At 45.8% G+C, this 21,405-nt stretch overlaps 1 protein-coding gene across 1 annotated transcript in view; it reads right to left on the bottom strand.

Moving 5' to 3' along the window:
- The window catches only part of COL4A1 (collagen type IV alpha 1 chain), a gene marked incomplete at its 5' end in the record, with an annotated part of 144,231 nt that overhangs the window by 31,393 nt on the left and 91,433 nt on the right, over positions 1–21,405 (bottom strand). The window contains 16 exons of the mRNA XM_079721844.1: positions 3,182–3,252; positions 3,770–3,853; positions 5,812–5,907; positions 8,840–9,004; positions 11,122–11,157; positions 11,503–11,587; positions 13,088–13,129; positions 14,990–15,043; positions 15,127–15,171; positions 16,282–16,332; positions 16,471–16,497; positions 17,011–17,097; positions 18,314–18,355; positions 18,884–18,919; positions 20,611–20,673; positions 20,760–20,843. Coding sequence (XP_079577970.1) covers positions 3,182–3,252; positions 3,770–3,853; positions 5,812–5,907; positions 8,840–9,004; positions 11,122–11,157; positions 11,503–11,587; positions 13,088–13,129; positions 14,990–15,043; positions 15,127–15,171; positions 16,282–16,332; positions 16,471–16,497; positions 17,011–17,097; positions 18,314–18,355; positions 18,884–18,919; positions 20,611–20,673; positions 20,760–20,843 — 1,068 coding nt within the window. The remainder of the gene's footprint in view (positions 1–3,181; positions 3,253–3,769; positions 3,854–5,811; positions 5,908–8,839; positions 9,005–11,121; positions 11,158–11,502; positions 11,588–13,087; positions 13,130–14,989; positions 15,044–15,126; positions 15,172–16,281; positions 16,333–16,470; positions 16,498–17,010; positions 17,098–18,313; positions 18,356–18,883; positions 18,920–20,610; positions 20,674–20,759; positions 20,844–21,405) is intronic.

The following is a 21,405-nucleotide window of genomic DNA, read 5'->3' as shown; positions in this document are numbered from 1 at the left end:
CAGCCGGAAAGAGGAAAGTCGGGGAAGGGAGCATCAGGCCAGCTCTGTAACTGGGATTTTGAGCCGTCAGCAGAAATAGAATTAACTTTCCCAAGAGACACACACTGGAACACTTCTCAGTTCCTGGAAAGGGGAAACGTCAAGGAATGCCCACCCCCTAGATGGTTCCTCCTCCAGGTCCCCTTGAGAGTGGGGCTCACCAGGAAGAGGCCCAAGGCTTTAAACAACTGTCTCAGTTACCTGTTCTCTGAGAGAGGGACCTCTTCAACCTCCCCGCTCACCTGGCAGAATTTAAACCCTTGCGGAATTCATGTGGTTTGAATTCCTTTTTGTAAACTCCCTTTGAAACGGTTCTTGGGTGTAGGTGAACCACAGTGCATGCATGTGCGCACGCGCACGCACGCACACACACACACACACACACACACAACCTCTGTGTGTACCTACAACATGTACGCCTCAAAGTACTGGACACAGCTGGTCGGAGCTGGCCCAGAGCTGGAAGTTCCCCTTGTGACAGAGGACCCTTCACTCAGATCTACTCGGGGAAGATACCCAATCTATCGTATTTACTCTAGTCCCACTATCTCCACCAGCCACCCGCCAGAAAGTCTAGCAGAGGACATGGAAAATTCATTATCTGGTTGAAAGCTGCTGTGGTATTTTGCAGCTTTTTCTCTCTAGTTAACATTAGCTCCTGTGCCTCGCTAAGGCCCAGCTCATCTTGGAAGCCCTTCCGGATAGGCCCAGGTGGGCTTCTCCCGTGTTTCCTCCGTGTACCGTATGGTCCTCGTTGGTCTATTAGGGACATTTGCTTGCCTTCTGTCTCCCCACTAGCCTTTCAGGGCTGTGAGGGCAGGACCAAGGCTTCCTGTCTTTGTGCCCTTAATGTCTACAAGAGGGAGGTACCGGAGGACGTGTATGTTGAACCAGCAATGTTCACCAATAAAAAGTAAATGCCAACGTAAGAAATTACAACCAGTGCATAGTTTTCTCAAACCGGAAGCACCCCTTATGCTATTTTATGTTGATTATTCACAGCTTAGAAGTATAGTATTTTCTAACACTACGAGCACAGGGTGAGAAAAATACAAGTTTTTATTTTCATACTGATGACCGTGTCAGTCATCGCTCTATTTAAGGGAGAAATCTAGGATTTCTTTGAAAATTGACATTTACAACCCTAGGATATCTCATGTGGATTCTTTGCTAATCCTAAGTGATTCAAGGGTCTTTTGATGCACATCCCTTAGGATAAATGTCGAAGAATCAGACGCTGCCTTGGAAGTTTAGCATTGGCTACATAAATTGGAGAAGATCTGACAACTTGTGCAGTCTGCTTCTATAAAGTGGAGCCACCATGGGAAAGGTCGGGAGAAGTCCGTTTCAATTAACACAGGTCACTCCCAGTGACCCCAGTCCTGCCTGGGGGCTGGGCTTCGTCATCTCAGCCTGGAGCCGCCTCTTGTGGTCTGTCTTCCTTTCCCCAAATCAAACCCTCAGCTTTCAGAGGACGTGTCACAGAAACGCTACCTGAATCAAATGCAGAGTCAGAGCTTTCTTCGTTGGAATCTGCTTTCCAGTTTGCTCTGCTGGTTTGTGGAGCCTCCTTTAGCCTCCAGCCAAATTCGAAATAAGGGTACCACATTTTTGAGCTAGTTAAACCACGGAGCTGTGATATAGCATCTAATAAAAGGAAAATTATTATCTTCTCTTAGGTTATTTACCCACAGAACAATTTTTAGAAGTGTTTTCCCTCTACACCAAGAAAGATGCTCCCTGGATGGACAAGGCATGGGGATTCGCATTTTTCTTGTACATGTTCTTTGTTTTTTTCTTTATCGTGACTTCTCCTCAACCATCCTCCTTCCTCTTTTCTCATTTATATTGGATTTGGGGCTGGGCGGGGCGGGTGTCTGGACTGGGTTCCAGGCAGAGTTGAGGCAGGAAGTATTCCAGGAAGGCCGAGTGGATAAAGACCGTGCCCAGACTATGTCTGTTGCCTTCAAAGTTGTTCCCACTTTGATCCCCACCACAGTCAGAGTTCCCAGCTTTGTGAACTTCCAACTTATTTAGAAATATGTTAAACAATTGCGACTTCTAACTTAGCTCCCCAGGCACCGGGGAAGTTCTGGAAAGCAGAAGCCCATGACTTAACTTCAAAAGGAGAAAACGATTTCTGGCTTCCAGCTGTTTCATTCCTATTTCAACTCACTTTTGCCCTGACCTGCTTTTACAGAACCTTCCAGAAATATCTTCTTAAATTACAAATGTTAAAGACCTACAAACAAAAAAGAATAATGCTAAAGATTTGACTTTCCATGTACAACAAAAGAAAAGGAAAAAGGAAAAAAGGAATGAAAGAAATTGTAGAAACTGGTTAATGCTTAACAGAACTGAGAAGCACAAAGAAAATACTAGAACAAAGCCCAAAGGCTTAAAAGCTTTAGAAATAGAGCTGATTACATGCACAAAAAAATAATGTCCTTCAGTATTTAAGATTATTACTATAATCTGCTATTCAATGGCTTCTTTTAAAACAACGTACAAAGGTTAAGAAAATGGTGTTCTGTCTAACGGAAAGGTTTCATGTCCTTGTGATCGAGATATTTCATTTATAGATTTGAAAAAGTGTCTTTGCAATAGATGTTGGTGATAGGAGTTTTCAAATTCTGTACCTGTAAGAAGAAGGAGAAAGGAATACTTCAAATTCCTAGAGGAAAATCGGCCAGTGCTCCTTCACTGCCATAGACACCATCAGCGCAGAACTTATTCACTGACAAGCTTTAGATTATCTGATGTGAGAATGGATGATTGTGTAAAAAGACAACTCAACAGTGTGGCTGTCAGAGGTGACTCTTGGTGGCACAAGAGACCCTGCGGGAAGGTGACCACCAGCACTCGGTCATGCCTGGAAACAGGTAAGTGGCGACTGGATTCTGACCAGGTGAGAAGAAAGGCAAGTTGGGGTGCAGGTTCTGGATGCAATGGTCCCACTCATCCTCAGGTCAATCAGTCACAGGAGAGACACGGGGAGTAATTCTAACTGCTCGACAAAGTGCTCCTTTACCAGCTCCCAAATAAAGCAGGAGTCCACGTGCCAATGCAAAGATACACGCCTTTGCTGGTTTGCTCGGTGGCAACTTCTAATATGTCTAGGAACTCAGACAGGTTTACTTACAGGCAATCCTTCAAGACCATCCCTGCCGGGTAAGCCTCTGTCGCCCTTGGCCCCTGGCTGTCCTGGGAAACCTTTCACAAGAGACAGAGGAAAGATTCAGCACATTGTTGATGAGACACTTTCGAAGAGCTCAAAACATTTTTACCTTTTCAAGATTCAAAAGTGCAAAGATCTTTACACAGTAATCACAAAAATGCCCAAGATGGGCTCAGAAAAGGGAAGAGTGACCCCCAAATGCACACAAGTACCACTGACGCAGAATGGCTACAAATCCCTGCCCGCAAGCCCAGTGGCCACTTAAACCAAAGCAGGTAGGTAACCTTCTCTGAGATAAGGAAATTTGCAGAGCTGTGTGAACCATATGCTGCTATCCTTTGACTAGGAAATCTTTCTGACACTGAATTTGTAAGTCATCTTGATAATTTTCAACAAAATGGACAAATCCTAGAAGCGTGGCTTCACATTCTCATCTCGTGTTTTAGTGTTGATGGAGAAAATCAGTTCAGGGAGTAAGATATGCTTCACTGTGAAGGTTGCAACCCATCGAAGCAAATTCTGACCTGGTCCCTTTCATATTTGGGGCCTTACCTATTTCTCCGGGGGGTCCCTGTGGCCCTGGGGGCCCACGAAGTCCTGTTGAGTCACAGATGAGACAACTATCTCCTTTTTGACCTAAAAAAGGAGACACGAGGTATTATATACAACAGGTGAGCAGAATCCCTTGAAGCATAGTGACAGCACAGGAAAGGGAAGAGGAGGCCACCATTTACCTAACACCCACTCCAGACACGTCCATCTGCCAGTGGCCACGTGTCCCTGACACGGGGCCCATCCTCCGCCCTCAGCACACATCACAGGTAACCACGGGTGCCCTTCTAAGGAATCCCATCCTTCTGCTCCACCAAGGCACAGGCCCTGCCTCACTAAAGAGTGATCCAGAACTCCATTTGCCCATCAGCCTGAGATGACTTGACTCTATCATTTTGTCTCTAATTCTAAAACTTCCCATCATCTTTCTCTTTGATTTTGTATTTTTTAGCCAACTGCACATATAACTCCTGGACTTTAAACCTATGTTCCAGGCTGACAAATGACAGATGGGAGTAAGAAGGCACAAAATCCAGGGCAAAGACCTGACCTGACATGGAGAACCCAAGAGGAGAGGGACCCCAGCCCATGAAAATGGGAGGACATGACTTTCTTTGGAAACTCTAACCTCTTACATCTTGATTTTCAAACTAACTAAGCTAAAAGGCCTTCGAGTGTCTTAGATGTGCGTGTGTCCTGAACCTTGAATGTCAGGTTTCTAGGCACAGGTAAGGCAAACAGAGAGCATGTGCAGAAGCTGTCACTCAGGGGTCACAGAGGCTGGGCTGTGTGCCCCCCGTCCCCTCACCCTGACTGGCACCCCAGCCCCAGGCACACCCCACACCAGGCCCCAGTGTCGGGAGCAACGGCAGAACAGGAGTGCATCAGTGGGAGGGGTGCACCGTTAGTTGCCTAGTAACCCAGCCCAGCCGCAGGTGCTATGGGATCCGTGGGTGTCTGCTCCTGAGGCTGGAAGTGGACGGCGGGGAGACCTCGCACTGAGGTCTGGGCGGGCTGACGGCTCCACTGCAGGAGCGTGAAGGCACAGGAAGAGAGAGGTTCCTCTTAGGAGCCGGGGGATGGATGAACACACCTCTCAGTACAAAGAACCTTCTGACCATTGGCTCCGTCACAAAATGGAATAGCCTATCTCAGAAAGTGCTAAGCAACTGGGAACTAGGGAGATTCATGAAAAGCAAGTGACACGCCAACTGGTGGCACAATCCTCCCCGCCTGAATTCTAAGATCACTTTCATCTAAGGTTCTGCAACTGACATGGCTGTCAAAATTCTAAGACATTTTCCATGCATTTGAGCTTCAGACGTTTGAAGAGCAAAAATTCTTTGCGATCCAAAGCCAGGAATGGGACCCACAGGGATCCGTTTTGGGGGGCCACCCTCTCTTTGTTCTCCTCTCTGGGTATTAAGAGACACATACTGAATAAATACTGGAACATCCTTTGTTTACTCCACTCTAAGACGGGACTGTTTGTGCAGTGATAATCCATCGTTCCCAAGATAGTGAAGGATTATGATGCGTCCCGCGTGGGCATTACAGACGACACTTGAAAAGTTTAAGATAAAACTCAGAGCCAGGGGTGGAGGTGGCGGATTCATCAGCGCAGATCTGCTCACACTGATTACGGAAACTGGGGTTGAGGGGTGGTGAGCGGTCTGTACACACACTTGTGATCCGGCTTCAAGGAAAGACGTGCATTCTTGGAGAATGTAATCTCTGACTTTGAACCAAAGGATCGCAGGAAGATATCAATCTGAGAATTTCACCTGCTGACCCCACACAGGGTAAAGAACAGGGACTCTGACTTCAGGGCCCATCTCCCCGTTGTCTCCCAGGTGATAACTGTCTCTTCAACGGCCAAGAATCTCAGCAGAGCTGTCGGGAGACACATCTGAGGCATGGATTTTGAGGAGAGCTTCAAATAATGGAAGAAGATACCCATGTCCACCCAAAGCCAGTAAGTATGTGCCATGTATCACACGCCCAAGCACAATCAGCATTTTTTAAAAAATTAAATCTCTTACCTTTTTCTCCAACTTCGCCTGTCAACCCTGGCTGCCCCGCACTTCCAGGAGGACCCTGGTCACCTGGCGGCCCAGGCTGGCATTCCACAATTCCATCTGCAATGGATGTTTAACAATTAGAGGGTCACTCCCGCCAAACTGAAGCTATAGGTGTTTTCACCCTCTCTTGATTCAATCTATTACAAAACCAAACTTTATTTAGGTTATTTGGCAAGTATTAGAAATCCAGCTGTGGTCTGCTTTGAAACAATCCTAGTACGTTAACTTGTAAAACATGACCAGCGCACATAGCATCCATCCATGCCCCATCACAAGCCGTCAAAGCTAAAATTTCTATTTTACAATTCCAATGCTTATTTCAGCTCATCAGCCCTGTCCTGAAACTGATTTCATGTTATCTTGCAAGGTACACACCATCACCCTTACGTCACAGATTAAGAAACTGAGGCTCAAAAACTTAAATGATTTGTCCATGTCCTACCTCTGTGAAGTCAACACAGAGACTTCAGCAACTTTATGCCTTTTTTTCCTCCTGAGCAAACTTACAGCGAAGTACTCATTATTTTAGAGACACAGACTGCCCGTGGGAAAACACCTCTAATTGTTTGCTCCTATTCAATTCTGAGCATCATTGACGTGAAGGAGCATGAAAATGAACTGCAGTGACGCAAACACCATCCGTTGTGGGTTTTAATAAAAAGAAAGTATTGTTTTCGAACATACACAGTGATAGAGTTTATATTTCCTTCTCCAATATCTTTGAAGGAAAATGACAGAGTGCGTGCTTGAATGTGAGGCTCTGCAGGCACCGGTCACAACTGTAGCCCGGACATTCACAGCGGCGCCTGCCGCCCCCAGCTCACACATCAGCTCCACGGGGATGGACAGAGGGGGAGAAGCATCCCCAGCCTTTTGGGCTTTTCACAAGGGATGCTGGGGCAATGGTGGGTGTGCTCTCTCCCCAGACACAAAGGCCTAAAAAAGAGCCCAAACTTCTCCGTTTGATGACTTTGTTTAGAGCTCAGAGGAAAAAGTTTCAAGTGTGTAAGAAATGAAGTCCAGGGGTTTCTTGCTTGCTTGTTGCTGATGTTTTCCTGGGAGCTTCTCTGAATAAAGCACAGGTGAGGAGGAACCCTGGGGTGGCCGTATCTCTGCCCTGGGTCCTCTGGCTCCGGCCGGCTCCCTGGTGACCCCATTTGTCTTGAACAGAGTGGAGTCGTTGTTATGCTTCAAAAAGCTTCTCTAAATTCCTTGCCTGGGAAGAACTCATTCCCAGCCCTGCAAGCCGAGGAGGCTAGACTCCCCGATTCTGGAAACACAGGTGCGTGAACACTGACAGGCGTAAAATTATTACTTTCCCAGAACACACCTCCTGCCAGCCTCCTCTCCATCAGAATCCCTACACACCCCTGGTAGGAAGGCAAGTTACCATCCTCATCAAAATGAGTTTTAAATAACGTTAAGTCTAAAGCAAGAATACAGGGATGTGTCTGAAGAGTTTTGAAGGGCAAGTTCAGGGTCGACGTTTACACGGTCGGCTCAGGGAGGCTCGGCCGTCAAGGTCGGGGAAGGCTGCAGCCACACGGGACCGGAGCCCAGGAGCGGATAGGGCTGTAGGCGGCTCCACGCTCCCTGGGTAATGAGCAATCGAAGGGTCCCAAGGTGGCGATCCGTTAAGATGCAGCCTCTTTAACATGCACTGTAAATGTGTGTAAAAATCTCACTGATAAATGATCACTCTGCATGCTGTGACTGTGAATCACCTAATTTGCACAGACTGTTCCAGGGCAACCCGGAAACCTGGAGGGCACCTATCACAACGTATTCAGCCAACACATCCTACACAAGTCACAGCAGGGAGAAGTTCAAGTCTTTCCATGAGATTTGTTCGCATTTCAGAACTGGCAAACTGCGAATATGAAAAAAAGGTTCTAGATCTCCCCAGGGTTGGCTCTCTCGCCAGGGTCTTTGCCGATCACTTTTATTAAAGCTAGAACCCACGCACGGCCCAGACCTGTGTCTTCCCCTCCCGGCTTCCTTTCCTCCTGTATTTGTCACCTCTGCTACCACATAATCTACTGATACTTATTTACTTGATTTCTGTCTCAGAATGCACGCCCCAGGAGGACAGGATTGTTTTGTGGGCTTTGTCACAGGTCTTAGGGCAGCACCTGGCGTATTGTACGCACGCCAATGTTTGTTGAACAAGTAAGTGACCAAGGAATGAACAACAGGTCCGAGGAAATTCACGCTGATCTGTTCCCAGTGAAGCTTCACATCTGGAATCCCTTGTTCCACCCAGTCCATATCTGGCCTCCCTACGTAGCTTCATCCGTGAGAAGTCCTTTCATGGAGATGGGTCTGCATTCCAGCAAATAAGCCACCCAGCACCTACAGCATGGAGACCCCCTTCCCATAACGCACACAGGACCCGTGCCTCAGACGCTCGGCTGAGCACACACTGGAGGTCTGAACTTACGCCCACTGGAGCGATTAGTTTAAATCCCCTCAAAGTTTCTTTTATTTTGCATTGCTATTACTTTGGAGTCACAGAGCCTCCCTCACTGAATCAAGAGGTTCCTGTTCTGTGCTCAGCTTTGATGGTGGGCAGACGAGAAAAATCCAGGTAAACTACCGTTCAGATTTGAAGTCGCTTACAGACAAAGCAGTCCCTTCTCCGTGTGTGTTTGTGTGTGTGTGTGTGTGTGTGTGTGTGTGTGTCTTAGTACCAGCTTGTGTCTCTAGATGAACAGAATGCATTCCTTTCCCAGTAAGAACCCTACAACCCAACTGGTTTGCTTTCTAACTTGAGATGCTGGTTAGGTTGGCCCCTATTCCTCTAAACCAGTTTCATTAGTTTATGTTCACTCCTCCTTTCTGCAGTGACTAACTTTGCAAAGACAACTAAGTGAGATACGAACAATTCATGTCGCTGGACACCCAGCCTCTGGCACTACACCTTCCCCAGCCCAGCCCCCCATCTGTCCTGGACAGGACACCACGCGAAACGGACCCAGAGGGAACTCACTTGTGTGGCCTGGCTGCCCAGGGGGGCCGGGGGGCCCAGGGGGGCCCGGTAGCCCATCCCTTCCACCTGGTCCGGGCAAGGACACGCCTGGCAAGCCCTGGTCACCTTTCTCTCCTCTTTCACCGGGGAAGCCGGGGGCACCAGTCAGCCCTGGTATCGGGAAGCCTGAAACCAGAACAGAACTCATGGACACAGCACAACACCAAGTGTCATGCCGACAGCACCCACTGGTTGTGGTCACTCTGTTCACGGGAAAATGACCATGGCTGAAAGGGGAACTGCTCTGGGCAAGCGAGAAACTGCATTAGCTTCTCACCACGTAAATGCTGTTGGGCACAGGCTCCCTACAAAGCAGCTGCAAGGAAAAGGGGCTCATGGTGTAGACATTAACATCTGTGGATTTCCTTCAGTGCAAATAGTGTCCCCAGTAGGTTAGAGAGAGTACTTTCCATTTCTGCTTAGAGAATAAAGAAAGGCGTGAGAAATGTCCTTAAACAAAGCAGATGCGGACAGGAGGCAAAGTAGGTGGGAAGTGTGTTGGAACCAGCTAAAGAGCAGAGTCAGGACAAGGAAGACAGCCCTGGGCAAGAGCGCAAAGTCAAGGTGGAGATCAGAGCTGAGCACGGGAAGGTGAGTTAAGCCACTGTGAGTTTGGAGGGGACGAGATCGTAGGGTCCCGTGACAGCCGAGGAGGGTTTTGACCTAGTGCTTGAGACACAACGGTCCAGTAGGCTGCAGGTGAAGTGACTTTGTGCCCCGGAGAGCAGAGAGCTGGCCTCTGGTCCCAGCATCCGGCCGACAGGTGCAGGGGCGTGAAAACAGACGGATGAGGTGACACACGGGACTAGTCAGGGCGGAAGGAGCCCCGAGGAAGGACGAACAGACCCCCAAACCCCAAACGTGGACTTGAGTCCCAGGTGAGAGGCTGTAAGTCGCTGAACCCGCAAGCACAGCACGTAAAAGAACTGGAGGCCGTCTGCGTGGGCTCCAGCCCCATCCCTACCCCAGAACTGGTGTGGGAGAAGCAAAGGAAGGATGAAGGATGACCCTCAGAGAGGCAGGGAGGCAGGACCCAAGGCCGAGGGCCTCCGCAGTCAGCAGGGGGTGGGAGCTGGACTGGGGGCATACAAGGCCAGAGCAACTTCAAAGTTTCTAAAAACCACGGCTTAAGACACTAACGGGGTCGGATAGGAGGTTTTAGAAAGTAGAACTGCAAATGCTGCCGGGAGACGTGAAGTAACATGTTCACAAGAACAGCTGGAAGGTCCAGCAAGCTTTACAACCAAGGAGAGGAGAGTGACGGAAAAGAGGGAAAAGGGAGGAGTTTAAGGGCAGATGCCAAAATTTTAGCAGAAAGGAGGCACGCAGGGCAGCGAAGGCGGCCTTGAGCCACGGCTGCTGCAAACCTTAGACAGTGGGGCTGGGTTGTCCGGGTGTTGTCTGTTCCAGCAAAAACAAAGAAAGGGGTTCTGGGGGGGACTTAAAACTTAAGAACTGTCAGGAAGGGAAAAAAAGAAACTGACAAAAAAGAATAAGAAATAAAAGTTAAAAATAAAGCCAGACAAAACCAAAACCTTCAGTAAGAATTGTCAGCACTTCGTGTGGCGCCGATTCCAGGGCACCCGAGGGTTTCGAGCCGAGTGCTTGTTACCTCTGCTCTAGGACCTGGGATTACATGCCTGCAGTGCATACAGACAGGCATCTGCACATACAGAGAAGTGCAACTCCCAGCCTCTGATTACACAATCCGTTAGAAATGCAAAACTAGCACAAAACAGCTGCAGACATAGTATAAGCTCAGTGACGCAGGAGTCCACTGAGAAGCAAGATTAGAGGTGATTAGATTAGTTAGAAGAGGTTTCAGCCTTGAGTCTGGTCTCAAGCCGAGAAACAAAGGCAATTCCAGACAGGGCAAGAGAGAGCAACGATGCTGGGTTGCGGGGGGAGGTCTTCCGAAAGGCCGACGGTGCCCCTGGGAGCAGCCGGAAGGAGGCTGAAATGCAGGGCCCTAGATCAGAGGCAGGGAGACAGGGTAACTTGATGAGAGATGTAAGAAGTTTATATACATGAAATACATGTTTATAACTACATGTCAACCTGTCATTTACAAAATAAACACTGTCCTAGGAGCACAGGTTGTTTTCAGAGCTAGAAAAACGTGTAACAAAATTGCTAGCCACTGTATGCAAGTATCTAACTAATGCAGGGGATAAACATGTTTAGAATAGAAACCGTGTAGAAGGTGTACAAATACTCTAAAAAAATAATTTAAGGATGCTCACCTGGCGGGCCTGGCGGGCCTTGTATTCCTGGGAAACCTAAAAGGAGGAAGAGAGAGTGGGACAAACTGAGCCTGTTTCACTTGTGGTTTATGTTGTGAACTTCTGTGCTCGTGGGTACCCACGGTCCCGGGGACAGGGAGCTCTGAACTTGGGGAGATGCCGCGCCCCTGACACTGCAGAGATGCAGGGAGATGGGCTCCTGGAAACCCAGTGGGATTGCAGAAGATGAACTTGAATAGCATTCGGTCACCGCACGGTCCTGCATGGCGCTCAGGTGTTATCAAAACATGCACGAGTGCAGGACGAAGATGGAAAAAAGAAAGGATGAGAGAAAAGAAGGGAGGAGGGAGAAGGAGGGAAAGAAAGAGGGAAAGATCTTACCTTTGAGGCCCGGCTCCCCTTTCAACCCTGGAGCCCCTGGGTACCCCCGCTCTCCTTTCTCTCCCAAGGGCCCTGTGCCGATAACCTGAATTACAGAAGAGAAGATCATCGCATGGCATGGCAGGGGACTGTGCTGTATATTATAGCACAGATGAAGAAATAAACACATTTTGTATTATTTCAAGACATGTGAAAGTAAAGAAGAAATAGTGGTGGAAGAGGAAGGGGCGGGGAGAGGGAGGGGAAGAGAGTGGGGGGAGATATTCCCCCCATGGATATTCGGTATCGCCCTCCTCGCAGAGAACTTCGCCAGGCAACTCTGCTTCCTTTTGTAATCATCTGCTTGGCAGGAGCTTTACCAATGAAGTCAAGTTAGAAACATTAGTTCTGAGGTTTGGGTATGGAATTTCTCAAAAGTCCATGCAAGCTGTAAGAAGAATAGTCTTCTTGAAAGAGTATTATCTGAAAAACTGCCTTACATTTCCTCAGGCAATATGTAACAGGAACACTCCAATTTTTTTTATTGGAAGAGGTTTTCTGCTTCACTGTTTTAAATGGTCAAAAGTGGGGACTTCTTTAAGGTCCTCATAATATGGGGCAAGAAGAAGGCACTGTGGCCCTCACTAAAAAGGGGTGAACCAGTTCACCCCAATTCTGAGTTGCTGAAATTCGAAGGCAAGGACCCTACCAAATATTGCCTATTACCCTTAAGATGTAATTCCTCTGTAGCAATTAAATGATGGGTATTATTAAGGTCTGCTGATGAGGTTAAGGTAAAAAAAGATTATTCAAAGGCAGCTGCTGGATTAGAAATATGGGAAATGGAATCATCTATCGTATGACGTGTTAAAAGCGTAAGGAGGTCCCATAATACTTTGATCTGATAATCCTATTTCTGGAAATGCATCCTAAGGAAGGATTACTCAAATCCCACACCTAACACACACAGACACACACAGGCACGTACAAACATTCACTACCACGCTGTACCCAGGCAAGAGGGCAGCAAACAAGAGAATGGTCATATTTCACTGTTTCCAAAAAGAATTGGGGCAAAATGGTTACAACAATTATCGCACAGTGCTCTGAAAATGACCATTTGAAGATAACTTGAAAACGTGCAGAATGTTCATTTTTAAAAAGAAAAAATGTTTCATACATTGGATTGCGAGTATATAAAAATATGTATACGGACAAGGAGTCAAAAGTTATTTGCAAAAAATAAAAACTGTTTTGCTGAGACAGTCAGATCATGGATGATCTACTTCTCTGAGTAGCATTCTCCTTAACAGACCATTATTTTTTTACGTTTCAAAATGTGTTGCTAATACTCTCATCCACATGCAAGTCTTTTAATTTTAGTGGAAAAAGATATGCAGCAATTGTCCAAATACAGTAACAAGTAAATACCAAATGCCACACGATACAAAATATAAATGATCGGTTCAAATTCTGTGTACCCCCTACATCAAAACGTCATTCTAGGAACACCGTGGAGCATGTGGCCTAGGTGACAGGCCAGCCCGTCTCTCTCTTTCCCTCTTCTCAAACGATCTCACAGACAGCAAATGTCACCGTTACTCACAATTCCAGGTGGGCCAGGAGGGCCTGCTTCACCTTTGTCTCCCTACAAAAGAAAAATAACTTTACTTGTATTTTTTAATGATAAAGGTTGCCTTGCCAGCAGCAGGGCTGAACTTTCTTTTTCCTAGAAACATAGACTGTGCCCACTGTACACTAACATGATTGTCCTCTCCTTAGAATCTCTCACTGTGATTGGTCTACAGTGGTCTGCAACGATTACAACCAAAAGCCATACATCTCCCCTTGCTTCGCGTAAGTGTGACATCCGAAAATTGAGACTTCTACAAAACATAAACGGAAGGCTAATGATTCACGTTACAAAAGAACTCATGCTTCTCAGAGACCCTCAACAGAATCATCTGCAAGTTGAATTCGTATATGGTGGTTTTTCTTCTTTGTTTTTTTCTTTTATTTTTGGCCATACCTTGCGGCACAAAGGGTCTTAGTTCCCCAGCCAGGGATCAAACCCATGCCCCCTTCAGTGGAAGCGTGGAGTCTTAACTACTGGACTGCCTGGGAAATCCCGTACAGTGGTTTTTCAATACAATAAAAAAATAAATGAAATAAAATGATATGAAAGCTTAGGGTGGCTAAAAGTATTTTCTTAAAGAAATCATTTTATTTGAGGATAGACTGTCTAACCCTGCATTGGAAGTCATAATAAAAGGATACTTATGGATTTTTCTTTCCCCTTAAAATCCAGCATGACTTGAAAACATTGGATGGATAAATTCTCATCACTTTGAGGCTTAATTTAACTCCTATTAGATGAAAATCTCAAAGAAATCAATCCTTTTGTATCTAATGTTCTTATATAAGTATCATAACAACACTTTTAAACACTTTTTTTTGCGGTATTTAAAGTCAGGTGTTAAACCAGAATTAGATGTTTTAATTTTTCTAATTTGAATAAAAGAAGAGATTTTAGAAATATCTATGGGAGCTTAAAAAAATCTTAGCTAATATATTCGAAACATATTTACCTTTTACAATCTACAAGAATTGACTTTCTCATAAGGTTACAGTCTTAGAAAAGGATTTCTCCCTTTGTCACTGGTGTTGATAAACCAACCCTGAGGTCCTCTCCCTACTGTTAAAGATGAATGTTTCAAATCCATTTCTTATTTTAGTAGAGGTTTACATTACCTAGTCTCATGATTAAAAGAGAAAAATAAACCAACAATGAGTTTTCTCTGAGTATCCGATTGGCAAATACTTTTTAAAGTTTCATAACAAACAGTTGACAAATGAAAGGGTCCCAGGGTGATGGAAGTGCAATTCTGGGGGCAATTTTATTGCGTATGACAAAAGCTTCCCCAAAAAAGGGTCTAAACATTAACCCCCAAATTATACTTTTTAGGAATTTATGATGGGAGATGATGAGACAAGTGGATAAAGATACTTATAATGAGAAAAATGTGTTAACGATCTACGTAACATGCAGTAAAAGGTATGGATACCATAAGTGTTGATGTATAACCACATTTACGGATGTTGAAATATATCCTCATTATGTCATTAAGAGAAAAAGCAAGATATATCATGCAATACCATTTTTTTTAAATCTCATGTATGTGTGTGTATTAATTCTGACCATTTCTGAGTGGGTAATAGAAAAATTACACAGGCTTTCTTTTCTCCTCTATATGTTTCTGCATTTTCTTTGTTTCATAATCAGGGAAATTTTATCTACTACAAAAAACACATAAAAACTTAAATGAGTGGAACATTTTATATTTTTTTCTTTAAAAATTTATGCACAAAATAGAACCACTAGGTTGTGTTTTATCTCACATGGAGCATACATAAGTTGTATTCTTTGAGTGCATGGTCCTTTATTCTAGAAAAAACCTCTAGGTTGAACAAAATGAAGGCAAAAATTCAAAGTAGGATCACCATTTACCTTTAAACCCTCTCGGCCTGGGAGTCCTGGGTACCCCGAATCCCCCGGAAACCCCTAAAATGGAGCAGAAAGCAACAGCAATCATCAGCAAGTGAGGGCAACAGCTTGCTTTTACAAAATCACAGAGAAATACTTACTAGACTCCCTTTTTCTCCTTTTTCACCATCTTTTCCTGGTTTTCCCTGTACAATAAAGATTTAAATATTAGTAGTGCATAAATAATAATAATAAACATGCTCTAACACCAAGGGTCTAAATCAAATACAAGTTACTATGTTGTATGAATCCTCTGGGTGAGTTGGCCACGCTACAGTAACAAATCATGGAAGATACATTAAATAACTATGAACTAAAAGAGTTACAACAATAGAAGAAGACTTTTCAATATTTAAAAAGCTGGAGGTTGATTAGCTCCAAATCTTCTAAGACATCATTACATCTGGCAGCCGAGTCTACACCAGAGAAGTTTTCTTATCGGCAAGTGAGTATTTGGCAGACGGTACAGCACTGATTCACTTTAACAGAAGTTTCCGTGCATCGTTTCAGGGTAGAAACTGAACTGCCTCAGCTACTGGAGGTGGGTGGGTCTCCTGTCACTGCACTCAGGGCGCGAGAAGCACCTGAGCATCTGGGCTCTGGATGGAGCTCCCGGCGGGCTTGGGAGGCGGCTGGGAGGGGTGCCTGCTGCTCTGAGCAGGCGGACAGGTGGCTTTCAGTGAGGGGCCGGCAGGGGGCACTGTCTGGTGGGGGGGCGGGGAGGAATCATCTGAATAACAAAGGGCCTCAGCTGCCCCGGGGGCCTTTCTAATGGTGACCACCTCCTTATTCCTGCTCCCAGGGCTTCAGAAAGGCTCTTCAGCAGAGGAAAGACCCCTACAATCTCTTCCAGTCTATGCTCCTATGAACCTGTGATTCTAGGAATGCAGGAGAAATGATTTCACATAAGGAATAAGAGGACTTTTCTTTTTAAACATGTCTATTGGAGTATAATTGCTTTACAATGGTGTGTTAGTTTCTGCTGTACAACAAAGTGAATCAGCTATACATATACATATGTCCCCATATCTCCTCCTTCTTGCATCTCCCTCCCACCCTCCCTATCCCATCCCTCCAGGTGGTCACAAAGCACCGAGCTGATCTCCCTGTGCTATGCGGCTGCTTCCCACTAGCTATCTATTTTACATTTGGGAGTGGATATATGTCCATGCCACTCTCTCGCTTTGTCCCAGCTTACCCTTCCCCCTCCCCGTGACCTCAAGTCCATTCTCTACGGGACTTTTGAAAGCACTTACTCGGGGTCCTGGTTTTCCGGGTTCACCTTTCTCTCCAACCCCTGGCATCCCCTAAAAGACAAAAAGAGCAAGAGTCAGAGTCATTCGTATATTTAAATAAACTATTAAACTAAGTAAGCATTCCACTGAAGGTGGAACACATTATGGTCTTTCCCACAAAATGATGATAAACAAGATTTCAGTCCTTACCTGAAATCCAGGTTCACCTTTTTGGCCCTAAAATAATTTTCAAAAGAGAGAAAGATTAGCACTGTCTAGTGGCTATATCAGTTTTTATATGCTACATGGAACAGGTAAAAGGGAAAAAACACCTTTTCCTGATATAGTAACCAAGAAATTCACATTGGTCTGCAGCATCCACTTCCTGCCATCAGCTGGATTATGGACGTAAGAAGGGCGGAGTTAATACGTCGGACCCCCAGCAACTGCAGCCTCCTTCCACCCTCAGCTCTCTCCCTCCCGTGTCCCAGCCGCCCCTCCCCACCTGGGTGCATTTAAGAAACCCTCACACAAGGGGGTCAGCCTCAAACTAGTCTCGTGCCAACCCAGGTCCAGCTGCCTCTGCCCTCAAGAAGCTCACTTTTCATGGGACGGGTGGTCTATAAAAACCTGTTTTCAGGTCAGGGCGAACATAACCAGAGAAACTGAATTTTGGCCCAGTCTCTCTTTATGCCTTGGAATCTGTCCACAATTAGGAAGCCGGCCTTCACTGGACAAAGTCTGTCCCACCTTCTCTCCTTTGGCAGCGTACTCTCCTTTCTCTCGAACTTGAGCTTGTCCTGGGACTCCTGGGGGCCCACTGACCCCTTGATCACCCTGTGGATGCAAACACTTGGGATTAATTAGGCATAAAGGTAATTACACAGGGAAGAGAAACGCAGAGGAGGGAAAAGCCCAGAAGAGAACATCTGTTTTGAAAATGTGATTGTGCTCCGTTCCAGACTGTCCTTGCCTCAGCAGAAAATTAAGCTTCAGGAGGAAGATGGTCCTCTAAGGATATAAAGCCAGGAGGAGGCTTTCCCGCTCAGGGGTCACCCCATAACCACGGAACTTGAACATTTGTAGGACAGATGGATGCGTGCATATATGTACAGACCACACACGTAGACAGACAGCACATGTATACACGCCGGGACACATATGCTGGTCTGTCACATTTGAAAGGCACACCAGCCGCCTGGTAGCGCCTGGGAAGAAAGGAGGTCTCTTTACGTAAACCAAAAAGAAGCATCAGGGGTCTCTTCCTCAGAATCCTAACTGCTGGGTACAACGGGAAATACAGGAACCCCAGCCATCACACGACGAGGAGGTCCAAAAACTTCAACTGCATCAACTGCAGAATCACTTTACTGTGAGGTTTATGAAAAGACTGGGTGGAAATCTGGGGTGGGAAGAGGAGGCCAGTGCTCATCCACCTCTGCCCGGACCTCCACTACACCTGGCTGGCAGTCACCTACACCAGCTTGAGCACCTGGGCCCTGGGCCAGGTGCAGCCGCAATTCCAAGAATGGCCACTTGGTGCCCGTTTCGTGGGTCGGGTCCAGGGAAAAGTGGTGGAGAGAACCCCAGAGCATCAGGGACCCACTGCCGGCCTCTCATCCTTTCTCAGCAGGAGGAGGCTGCCTGTTCTGGCCTGTGCATTCCTGCCTCCAAGGTTCTTTCCCCCCAACTCTGGTACGATGGCTTTCGTCTTTACAGGGCTTAATATAATGGTTATGCTACTAACAGCCAGGTCCTAAATTTGACCATTTTATAATAAAGTCCAGGTCTGAGAACATTTTGATTGAATGTATGAACAGAGAAGTGGAATAAATGGCCTCACTGCATCTGCATCTGTGGGTCAGACCCCATGTAGAGTCATCTCAGTGAATTCTAGCCGTGCCTTCAGGGAAAACACTAACAAACTCAAGAACATTCAGAGAAGGGTATCCACGGTTATAAGCGTCCAAGAGGAGGTCCAGAGGCAGAAACCGGATCATGCTTAGAACTGGGATTTTAAGCAAGAAAACTCCCCAAAGCAAAGAGCACTCACCTTGTCACCTTTTGGCCCCTGAAAACTCAAGCCCATTTGCCCCTGTTGATTAAAAAGTAGAATCCGTTATTAGTATTGTTTACTTTGTTCAAAATCATCTAACAAACATGATGTGAAATGCAACAAGATGGTACGTTGAAGGCAATAACTTCGTCTCACAATGACATAATCCTTTCAAGAAAGTTGTGATCGTGTTGTATTCAATGTCTATAAAAAGGTTTTTTTAAGTATTATTGGAAAAGAATCCTATAAAAACCTTTTTTAAAAAGTTTAAGATTTTTAGACTCTGGCTTTAAAAAACTAAGGAAAAGATCAATGATTCCATAACTAATGGATGGATGGAAGGAAGAATCAATAGATCAACAGATTGACAGATCAACAGATCAGTAGATTAACTGATAGGTTAGATAGATTGATGGATAGGTGACTAGACAGATGATAAATATACAGATAGATAAAGAAATTATAATTTCCCAAAACGTTTTACAGAGATGTAAAAAATGAGTTACAGAAATGTCACGATAGTCGTATACCAACGTCAAAGAAAGACAAATGAAAAATAGTCTTTACCTTTTCACCTGGAGGGCCAGGAGGGCCTGGGGGACCCTGTAGGACAGAGCATTTTAATTAGATGTAGTTCACAACCCTGGTAAGTTTTAAATGCTTTTCTGTACTGACGTTATCTTCAGATATCATGGTTAAGGTGATCATTTATTTGTTAAATATTTAAATATTTTTCCTGTGCCATAGAACTGTTAAACTTTGAAAGTAACCAGAAATTAGTTCAGGACAATTATTAACAGGGATGGAAACCCTTCAAAACCTTAGGGGTTGGCCTGTGGAATCCACTGATCTGAGCATCTGTTGGGCTATCAGACAGTGGATGAAACCAGCCAAACCCTTGACAAGCCTGAGCGTTTCTAGTGTGGAAACGTTTGTCCACTTTGAAAACTGCCGCTGCTCTTTAAAAGTTAAATGAATTCTTTAAGCGGGTAGATGGTATGAAGTCCCCAAAATTCCTGTGTTTGCAACAAAATTTCAGAATGCTTTTTATAATCATTAAAAAGGAAAAACTAGTCATTCTTTCCTCATGAAAACGAGTCCGTTACAAGAATATAAAAGAGGTTACATCTTGCAGGAACGGATAGAAGAATTGCTGGATTTGAACCCCCAAAATAGAGTAAATTTAAAAAATAAGCCTGAAAATCTCTCAAGGACTCTCAGGCAGGCTAGAGTGAGGATGGCAAACCCAGGCACATCATTCATTCCTAGTAAACGCGGCGCTCGACAAATAAGTGCTAATGTTAAGTCTCTTGTGCCCCCAAAAACGTGTGAGTAGAAGGGTCTGATACCCCCCTCGTCCTCAGGGTTATCAGCTGTGAGGCACGGCTGATGTCACAGCAGAGCTTCCTGGGAGGTTCTCTCTGATGCTCAGTTTCTAGTCTCTGTCCCAAAGACACTGCAGCTTCTTCACAGCCTGGTCTGGGGCCACAGCCCCCAACAGAGCAGGCCCTCTGCTGTGACTGCATTACCACAAGGGAAGGTCCAGGCCAGGGCCTGCCTTGTCCATCTCTGAATCCCCTCCTCATAGGATGCGCTCGCATCCACGCAGCCCCACGAAAAATCAACATGTTGTCCCTGTGGGATGTCTCGGCATGAGGTACTATTATCATCCTTTTCCCGCAGCTCTGGGGATATGTGGACCGTAAGTGCCAATCAAACACCCCTTCAGATAGAAGCTCAAACAGATAACTAATAAGCACCTACTGTAGAGCACAGGGAACTCTACTCAATACTCTGTAATGGCCTATATGGGAAAAGAATCTAAAAAAAAGAGTGGATATACTTGTATGTATAACTGATTCACTTTGCTATACACCTGAAACTAACACAACACTGTAAATCAACCATACTCCAATAAAAAATTTTTTAAAAAGATAGAAGCTGGGCTTCCCTGGTGGCTCAGTGGTTGAGAGTCCGCCTGCTGATGCAGGGGACACGGGTTCGTGCCCCGGTCTGGGAGGATCCCACATGCCGCGGAGTGGCTAGGCCCATGAGCCATGGCCGATGGGCCTGCGTGTCCGGAGCCTGTGCTCCGCAACGGGAGAGGCCACAACAGTGAGAGGCCCGCGTACCGCAAAAAAAAAAAAAAAAAAAAAAAAAGATAGAAGCTCATTCTCACATCCAAATTAAGAGAGATCACCACTGGGTAAAGTTTTCATTCCATTTTACGTATTTTCACCCCTCACCACAGTTGTTCTCTGAATGCCTCTGAGGGATATTCCCCCCAAACTTACTGGTGGTCCAGTGAATCCCGGGGGTCCAACAGGACCTTGCAGCCCTGGCAGTCCTGGCGAACCCTATAATTCATTGAGAAAGAAAAGAATTAAAATGCAAACCAGGAGGAGACTCAGCATGTGCTCATAATTATTTAGCAAATGCTTACAGGTGCTCCTGGGGGTCCAGGAAATCCTCTTTCACCTTTCAACAGGGTCCCTGGTATATGGCCAAGTATTTCACCTGGATCCCCCTAAGGGATAAAAAATAAGATAAAGTCACAAATACTGATATTTATGTAAAGAGAATGTAAACCTATGGCATAAGAGGCACGCACTGCTGTTGTGGAACTAGCCCAAGTCTGGGATTTAGCCTCTGTGTAAGCTTGGAATAAACAGACCGGCCGTCTCCTGGGTTCGTATGTCTTAATGACCAGCATTAGGGGGCTGCAACCAGGACAGAACGTGTAGACCGCTCAACGGAAGGATGTGTGATGCTTCCACGTGACGGGCCCCCAGGCAGGAGGAGTTCTAGACAGGGGCCCGGTCTCTGGTCCAAAGGCTATGTGACCACAGGCTGTCCTCACAACAGAAGGATTATCTTTCAAGAAAAGACCCAGCACAATCATGTTCGGAAAAGCAGTGAGAATATGTTTTAGGTGTCAACGTGGCCACAGTACCCAGATACTTGGTTACACACCAGTCTGAGGTTGACGTGAAAGTACTCTTAAATAAGATGGGCATTTAAATCAGTAGCTTTGAAGTAAAGCAGATGACCTTCCACGGTGGGGGGCCCACCCCATGGGTTGAAGGTCT

Source organism: Hyperoodon ampullatus (assembly GCF_949752795.1).
Source record: "Hyperoodon ampullatus genome assembly, chromosome: 16".
In the NCBI taxonomy this organism is placed as follows: domain Eukaryota; kingdom Metazoa; phylum Chordata; class Mammalia; order Artiodactyla; family Ziphiidae; genus Hyperoodon; species Hyperoodon ampullatus.
This window is presented reverse-complemented; position numbering and strand designations above follow the sequence as displayed.